This window comes from Limanda limanda, chromosome 4 (genome assembly GCF_963576545.1).
Source record: "Limanda limanda chromosome 4, fLimLim1.1, whole genome shotgun sequence".
Classification (NCBI taxonomy): domain Eukaryota; kingdom Metazoa; phylum Chordata; class Actinopteri; order Pleuronectiformes; family Pleuronectidae; genus Limanda; species Limanda limanda.
Genome location: NC_083639.1, coordinates 14,536,482 through 14,545,722, shown reverse-complemented (window position 1 = coordinate 14,545,722; position 9,241 = coordinate 14,536,482). Strand labels below are relative to the sequence as shown.

Genomic DNA, 9,241 nt, shown 5'->3' with positions numbered 1-9,241 from the left:
TGGACAGAGGGAGGCTGGGCTATGATGGCAGGAACCCAAATTAAGCTCAATCAAGACAATAGGAGTTCCTACAAGCAACGGAAGTTTATCGTGTGCATATTAGATCATTCTTTAGTCAAAACTGCTGTGAGTATTCAAGTTATTTCATGTTTGTGATTTTACTTCTTGTGTTAAATCAAATGCCTGAGTAAGTGGGGTAAAAGAGCTACAACCTCCCCCCCGGTTCAGTGTGTGGCTGTAGAAGCAGCCATCACACAAAGTCGGAAACCTGCCCACACCCTTAGCTTCTCAGATCAATACTACACTTAAAATGCTCTGAGATAAGGTTTCAGGTCTAAGTGGGTTGCACAACCATCCCTGTGGCAGGGTTTCCACTAAGTAACGCTCACATAGGAAATGTGATTCCAGCACAGAGACGTCTTCAAGACTGAAAAGCAGCCGTCACAGAAGTTAGTGTTTGAGCTTCAGAGGAATGTATTCTTGTAGTATTTGTGGCTTAAAATTGGTTCTAACCCTTTTTTCTGTAGTCTTACTGGTGACACTGGAAACCAATGATAAACAATCTGCTTCTTTAAACCCAAATTTGTTTGTTATTTAACATAGTGGGAGGGAAGTTGAGCTATTCAGTCCCTCTGGACTATTTTGCTTGACGGCCCTCTGCAGGCCAGAAATATGAATACTGTCAGCGTAGACCAGTTTCCCGACTTTGACTCTGACTTGAACACAAAAATGAACGCTGTGGGAGTGCAGCAAAGATAAATATACTACTTAAAACATTTTGTAATTACAAATGTCTCAAGTTATCAGTTCTATTAAGCGAACAAAGCAATTATATGTTATAAAATCAACCTATTATTACTCCAAAACACATAAAAAACAACGTGTGCCAGTTTAAAACGAGCAGGATTTATTGTCATCATGAATCTCAGTGTGGTGCAGATGAAGAAATAGTGTACAGTATTTGTGCAGCAATATTTTCAGCAGTGAGTTTTCACAGTCTCCGAGATGGACACACAATTTCTCTTTTTTTTATATTTGACCTATTTCAAATTACGTTCATACTTTAATTCTTGTTCTGTTGGCAGAACATTTCTACTTATTCAATTTTTTTCAAAGTTCTCAGGACAGTATCAGCATTACAGTATGTGCCAGTGCTGTTCAATATAAACAAATCCTAACCGACCTGATCACATTCAATCAATGTCGGCCTAATTACCACAGAGATATATGATCTTTGGTCATTACTGTAAAACCTATTAGGCTCAATTTAATTGCAACATTAGTCCTGATTCTCATGCATTACTGCTTCAAAGACAATTTATGTTACTGCTACTTCCTGTTTAAAACCATTGTTATCCAATATCCCTTTCACATGTCTTAAGATACATATTTAGTAGGGAAACCTACAATTTTATTTGGTGGGGGCAAATTATCCCTTTTTTTCTAATGTGCCACAGTCGTGCCCCGGTTTGTGGTGATGTTTCTGCTGCCTCGCGTGTTTTCAAATGTCATTAATTTACAGAAGACAAATTGCAGCATAAGCCTTTACATGTGACTCTATGGTACAAAGTATTCAAATAACTGATTCAAATTCAAAATATTACAAAACAACAGGAAAAATATTTATGCAATTGCAAACAGACCCAACATTTTTATTAGCCAAACTCCAACACTAATGTCCTTTATTTTTTAGATGAAGTAACTCTGTCTTGACAACAATCCAATTCGATTTTTAGCATCCGTAAAAATCAGAAGTGACCACCAAGCCAAAGGTATGAGTCATTGTCAGTAATATCAGAGGAGATTTGTCATGGAAACAGAATGATTTTTTTTTTTCTCAAATGACATTCAAATGCACTCACTGACCCTCTGCATCAACAGAAACAGAAAGCAGCAGGGCTGAATTATCCTGTGTCCCCATTGGTAAAACTAAATGTCACCGTCACAATGAAATATAACAGGAATAATGCAGCCAACCCGGCACTCTTTCGATATTGTAGTTGCTGAGTTTGAGGACACAATGCTTTCAGACATGCGCTGGACTCTAGGCATGACATTTTCTTGAGGGTCTGTATGATAGAACATGTGTCATACTTTCAGAAGAAGCCAAGAAAGATGTCAAATTGGAAAGACAATTAGATTTTAGAGGTTTCGGTAACAAGCGCTGAAGCAGGTGTTGATCTGCTACAATAGCGTGATTTCTATAGCAACATTTGCACGCCATTTCCAGCCTTCTGAATGCTATCTAGGCTCCATCCCTCTCCTGGACGTTCAGGGATTTTTCCTGTTGTTTTGAACACGTCTGACCCGGACAGTCTAAAACATTGTCTGCCTACCATCAAACCTAAAGAGCAGAGAGAAAGGTTAGCAACTAGCCAGTGAACAAAGTGGAGCGTTTAGCAGCTACACAAATGGGCTACTTCCTTCATATTCACCTCTTATTCAGAACATTCATCCAAACATTGGGGGAACAACTTGTTGGAATTCAAAATATACAGTCTATCAGGGCATCAGACGATCTGATGTAGTTTGCCTTGTGATCTGGCAGAGGGCACTCCCTCTCAGCTTGATCTATTACCTGCCCGCTTGATCAGGAGAGCAAGCCAGTAACGTTTCTGTAATGTGTGAATATGTTGTCTCTACTGGTTGTTCTATTGCCCCCTAGAGGGCAACAAGGTCAAAAAATACAGCTTTAATTAAACCAAATCTGTATTTAAAGGGGGGACTAATCAAAATATAACATCAAAGTGAATCCTTTAGGGTATGTATGTAAATGGGAGTTTACGTTTCCCTGGTGGCTCTGCATCATTCCCACAGTTCTCCTCTTTCATTTATTCAGGTTGGATCAAACTGCTGCTCGCTGGCAGGAATGTGTCACGAGATACGTGTGCACGGAGCTTGTATCTGCTGCTAATGGAAGCAGCCGGTTCGAGTGTCCTGTTTGTGAGCTCTTCATGTGAGTCATGGAGTGCTCGCCAAATGCACCACAGTCAGCAACACGTCCAAATCGGCCTTTAATGTGGCATGAAACACAAAGAATTAACCGGACTCATTTTGTTTGTGTAGGAGTTTCTTCATTACACTGTGTGGTAATCACTTCCCTGTCACAAAGTCTACCTCCATCCCTTGATAATCCTAAAGAGTGCTTTCAAGTCGCCTACACCCGGCGCTCGTTTTATTTTGCGTCTTCCTCTCTCGAGTTTCGCTCTGGTGTGACATCAAAGAGGTGGGACTACAAACACACTGCATTTCTCTTTCAAGTAAAGCGAGATAATTGTACAAGATTACCGCTCAAAACTGATTTGTCTAAGTGCATTATAATAGCTGCTGAGACTTGGCAGACGGCCTCTTCCATCATAATTACACCTGTGTACTGAAAACTGAATTGACAGCAGAGGCTCGCTCTGAAAATCAGACAGGAAGACGTGAAAAGTACCTTTTTGTTGTTTAGTGTAAAACGTGTGTCACCCAATGGAGCCCCTTACAGAACGGAGAGATCAAAGGCTGAAAGTGCTGTCGTCAATAAACAACGATAGAAAAACCTCACAGTTACAGGATGAGCTGAAATCAAATGTTCACACAACATCAGGAACGTCCTTCTTCCTGAATCATCACCTGCTCTCACCTTTTGTGACACTTTCTGTATGTTTCAGTCGCCTTGCAACCGGGTCAGATTTACTTGACCATGTGACAAACTGGGCAAACCTGCAATGCAGACGGGAACTCTGCTATATTTAGTTTGGAATATACTGTGACAATATCAAACTACAAGAAAATGTCCCAGCAGAGCAGGTTGTAGCTCTAGGATCAAGAAGAGGACAGTGAAATATATCAAACTAAGTGGAACTCATTACAAAGTTTATTAAATCCCACATCAAATAAGACAAGGGAGGTTTGTCTGTATGGACACGAGGCAGTTCAAAGGGCTTTACACAGGCAGTTTAAAAAAGAAAAGGCATTGACAATAAGACATTCAGTGCATGAATAATAAGACATTCAATAAATTAAAAGTGAAACACTGAAGACATGACGTAGGACAATAGATACATTCAAAGTAAGATACTGAAGACATTAAGATAAGACATTAAATACATGAAAAATAAGACATTAGAATAAGACATTGATGACATTATTTTAAGACATTCAATAAATTAAAAATGAAACACTGAAAGACATTCAACCTGACGAGGTGAGAATCTTACAGGTGTAATGAATCTGAACAATGGGTAATATGATCTTTTGGTTTGTCTATGTTTATTATAACAGCTTTGAAGCAGAAATCGTCACAGGCTGAAGCTGTGCCTAGACATGTTACTCCAAATCAGGAGCATTGTGGCTTTACTCAGAGGAATACTTAACACAATGAAACTACTATTATTGTTCTTACAAGCAAATTTCAGGTTTCCAGAAATGTTTTTAATTTATATAAGTAACAAAATGTTTGTAACAACAATAACAATTTTTTAAATACTATCATTCAAGATGATGATGATGAGGATGAAGCTGCCTTTTTAGTTTAAATTAATTAGTGACATGATGTATTGTTCGTCCATGTGTACAACAGGAAACATGAGAGGAAGTGATTTACACATCGAAGTAAAGTCGAGTCCTTTCATTGGCAGATGGTGAGAGCTGCGGCAACATGTCTTTACACAGTGCTATGGAATCTGGAAAACAGAGAGAAATACGCTTAACCAAGGACTTCCACATGTTTGATGATACCCAGCAACCAAATCACTCAGTCATATACATGTATTATATTATATAAATTACTCTCAATACAAACATAGAATATTAATCATGTGGCCTTTCATTTAGATGTCCTAGTTTTTCTACACAGCATTGGTTTTATATTACTTTATCTCATATACCAGGATTACTGTACCAGAGCATCTTTCCATAGAGTCCTGGTTACATATGTTATGACTGAGAAACTGTCAGGAAAGACTATGTTCTTGACTCTTCTCAAAATAAGGATTATGTGAATATTATGGACTTTAGAGTAATAGAAATATGGTCCCAGTTCTCTATAGAAAGTAAAATCACTGCTGAAAGGAATACCTACTGTGGTAAAATGAACGATGCAGGAGATGGCGATGATTAGTAGGCCGATTATAACCGAGGCGACAGCGACATAAAGAGCGTTCTTGCCCAGTTGCCTGGACCCGTCATAGTCGCCATGGTAATAACTGTTCCTAGACTGAGAATAAGAAATCACTGTTACATACACTGTAAAACACTGTCTATACATTTGAGGATTTCCTTGGAAAAACTGCTGCACTTAAAATTCTGCTGAGCATTTGATCAATTAATGACATAAGATAATTTCTTTAATTAAACAAAAGGTGTTGAACAAAGATTTGCTACATGGTTTTAATATTCTTTAAATGTTGGTTGGCCTTCAGACAGAACACCAGAAGACCGTGTTAACAGTCGACTGTATATGAAGATGGATGACATGACTACTCAAAATGCTCACTAATTACACTAGTGACACATTTTAGGCTTTACTAGTGTTATAACAGAGGCAAAAAACGTAAAGTAGTGAAGGCAGAAATGTCCACTGGTTACTCTAGTGGCGTGTTTTTGACCTTACTAGTGTAATTAGTGAGACTGGTGAAACTTTTATTTGATATCAAGGATATCAAATAAATGCTCAAAGGGGTTTCGAAACATACCACAAGTTATGGTATGCTGTAAATTCTTACCATGATAGAGAAGACCAGGGCCACAATGTTGACAGGGTATGCAGGACAGAAGCAGGTGAAAATAGTCAAGCAAAGGTAGCTGCGGAGTGGAGGTGGAGGCTTCTGCTCCTGTAGAAAACCATGGTCCAAAAACATGCTCCCACTCAGGGAGCTTTTCACCTGTGGATTGAGGACTTTGAGAGCCATTGTACCTGACCACAACGAAACCCGGTCAGGAGGTGGAAAAACACCCGAATTAAAAAAGCAGAACCTGAAAGAATAGAAATCCAACTTTTAACTATAAAATGTTTAAATCTAGAAGTTGAAAAGTCTGGTTGCTAAGTCTGTTATGTTAAGTCCTGGTTCTAGAGCTCTCTCAAAGCCGTGAGGAAGTGAAGTCTGTGAAGAGAGAGGGGAGCAGGACTGAGGTGTGAGGGATCACTCACCCTACTGGCCTTCATCCAGCATCCTGTTCTGTTTACCACTGTGACACATGGGTACAAGGATATGATGCCTCTGAACTATTCAGAGCTGTGTACAGATATTCATGTTGTTAAAACATTAAATCACGTACTCTTTAGCTGGGAACGACAGTCGTTCATCACCTAACTCATACAGAGAATGTGAGTGGCTGTACCACAGACTGTATATAAAGATGGACAACATGTCACAACTTCCTCCCACTATCCAGAAGGTATCCCAGATGAGGACAATGCCATCTGTTGTATTTGGAGTCCGAGTCTGTGCACAGGTGATCAGGGGATGAAGCAATATCTAGGCCCTTCCAATTCACGCACTCAACCAATCATGATTCAGTCTCAGCTGTCAATCAGGACGTTTCATCCCGTTTATACAGCATCAAAGTATCAAATCACTAATTATATCTAAACTTGCTTTTTTTTACCCATGTCCCATCCACCAACATGGAGGAGCTGGAATTTGTGCCTCATAAAAGCAACCAACCACCGGATGGGGGTCGAGACGCTTTAGCTTCACTTTTGGGGATTAGTCATGTCTTCCATCTATATATATAATCTATTGTCTGTACAAATGTCAAGCTTATCCATCCCAACAATCGACAAACAGATTGATCACCATAGTAACAGCCATAGTTGGTAATGCGGCTACAAACAAATAATGGGCACCTTCCTGATGGTAGAGTCAGAGGCCTGTTGGTTATGAGAAAGGATTGCAGACGACACCAGGGTCACGGCAAAGCTTTGAGTAGACGTCAATGAATGTTATGGGCAGCTATCTTAAATGTTATATAATTATCTTTTTAAGCATTATTATGACTGCTTTATGCTTTTGGGAAATCAATCTCTTTGAAAACTGGCTTTCATCCATGTCTGTGGCGTCCGAATAGTTTGCACAGAATGAAGAGCAGCACAAATGGTTAACTTGGACTCTGCAGGCTGCTTGATAATGTAAACACAGTATATGTGCATCTCATAACCTGGTGACCTCACCGATATTCTATTATCTGTTTACTCAAGTCTTGGTTAAACCAAAGAGTAGCTTTAATGCCACAGATTAGATTTTACTTTAAAGTTTCCACCACCCATTAAATGTCAGAGTCCTATTAGGCCTTTGTAATCGAGGTTTTAACTATTTGGGATCAATGTTAATTTTAGTTTAAGTTTTCCCAGAAAATCGTGTATCTAAAGGTCAAATCTTCTTGGGGGAGGGGTGTCATTTTATAGACATCCACTAGGGGTCACAAAATTTATAAATTTATAAAGTAATTTATAAACTGTGAGAAATGCTTTTTTTTACATGCCATCAATGTTGTGATATCAGTGTTTGACTTTGTATACACTGTCAAATGTACAGTAAAAAAAACAACAAGCGTAGTCAAATGCTTTAGAATAATTTATTAGGATTTTAAAATTGAAACTGTCAGAAAAAAACAAGGAGAAAAGAAAAGCATTGCTGTAAAGCTTGGCAGAGGACAGCCCAAATCTTCAACTTTAACTGAGCTCGTGTAGAGCTACGAGCTCCATTCAAAGCATTGGCCCTTTTCCTCACATCAACACAAGAAAAAGACATCATAAAATCAATATACAAGGGGAACAAGATCTTCAAACAGAAAAATATAGTTTCTTTTTTTTTTCTGAAAATAAGTCTTAATGCCGCAGAATTATCCACACGTCGTCTGCTATTACCAATAATAGTACTATTTTCATTTGTAAGGTAAAAAATAACTTATTGCTTTATTGTAAGTTAAAAAGTTACAGTGTTGGTGTCCAGCAGTAGTTTTATGTCGTGTCCCAGGTGGTCTGACAGAGGAGCTGCTGGCTGGATCAGGAAGTTTGCTGCTGCAGCTAACGTCACACAAGAAGGCTTAACAAATGGCCGACTTTTCTTTTTTGTTGCAAATGTTGAATTTGTCCAAGCTTAGTTTTTTTTTTTTATGTTTCCTGCCAGCCAGCGTCGTCTGTACTGAGGTCCTGCATCAGAACCGACCGGGAGCGAGACCCTGTTCGATTTGTGGTTCCCTGCCCAGGCCCCCTCTGTTCACCACTACACGGAGCAGCAACGGTCGATAAACAACAACATGTTGGATCCAGAGGAGCAGAAATTTATTAGAACTAAATACGAAATGGGAGGGAGGCAGGGGAGAGGAGCAGATGAGCCAAAATGGAACAGGGTGATCTTTTTTTTTCTTTCAGTACCAAAAAAAGGCAATCGAAATGCTCCTTCGTTGCCGAAAGTAGTTCCATTTTACACGTTGATGTATGCACACAACACTCACTCACACACACTCAGATGCAACCACATGCACCTTCAATAGTGATAAGAGGACAGAACGTGACCGTGATGTTTTCTACAATTGCTTCTCTGAGAATGTCCTTCATTTTGTTTTCGCGGTGGAAAATCCCGCGTTAAAGAATAATAATACAAAAAGAAAATTAACAAAAACAACAACAAAAAAACATTGAGAAGTGAATCGCACAAAAAAATATATAATATTTTCAAAAAAGAGGAAGTCAAGTCAACCCCTCCCTCCCCGAACCCCGTGAAACCGTGATTTCTCCTGTTTTAAGGTTCGTTGCTCCTTCGTAGTCTGTCGACTTCATTTGAAGTAGAAATCTGGTTCATCGTGGTGTTAAAAACTATAAAAAGTCAACGTTGCTTTTCCGTGAAGTAAAGCGAACACAGCAATGACTTAGTAACAAAAAAAACTTTTTTCTTTTACTGAACAAATGCGTCAGACAGAACTCCTGCAGGCAACGCACGAGCGGACTGGCCAACGACGTACACATAAACCATTATGCATACTGATAAAAAGTAGTGAGATGTCCACACAAAGTAGTACATTACGTCCTGCTGTTAACCCTATCCAAACCAACCAATGGCATGCCAGCCGGTTCAGTAAACCCCTCCCCATATCAGCAAGCCCCACCCCTTTCCACCCTAACCCACCCCAACCTCTATATACAATATCTTACAGGAAGACATAAAAACATTGCTTTAAAACCAATTACAGAATAAAATACCTTACAGATTATCATTATTATGTCAATATTAATAACAATATTACAAAGGTTTTG

At 39.1% G+C, this 9,241-nt stretch overlaps 1 protein-coding gene across 1 annotated transcript; it reads right to left on the bottom strand.

Annotated features, from left to right (window-relative positions):
- Positions 1 to 4,584: 4,584 nt before the first annotated feature.
- LOC132999569 (transmembrane protein 233) lies at positions 4,585 to 5,894 on the bottom strand. Its single transcript, XM_061069263.1, has 3 exons — positions 5,709 to 5,894; positions 5,062 to 5,200; positions 4,585 to 4,667 (listed from the first exon to the last, which is right to left on the bottom strand). Exons 1-3 carry the CDS (start codon positions 5,892 to 5,894, stop codon positions 4,585 to 4,587), a joined length of 408 nt encoding a protein of 135 aa, XP_060925246.1.
- Between the last annotated feature and the right edge of the window lie 3,347 nt (positions 5,895 to 9,241).

What these genes read in the sequence shown, in the direction of transcription:
- LOC132999569 (XM_061069263.1), bottom strand. Translation starts at nt 5,894, where the DNA reads ATGGCTCTCAAAGTCCTCAATCCACAGGTGAAAAGCTCCCTGAGTGGG. An exon ending in CCCTGGTCTTCTCTATCATG is followed by an intron (nt 5,201 to 5,708) that starts GTAAGAATTTAC and finishes TCTTATTCTCAG; the next exon opens with TCTAGGAACAGTTATTACCA. An exon ending in CGTTCATTTTACCACAGTAG is followed by an intron (nt 4,668 to 5,061) that starts GTATTCCTTTCA and finishes TCTGTTTTCCAG; the next exon opens with ATTCCATAGCACTGTGTAAA.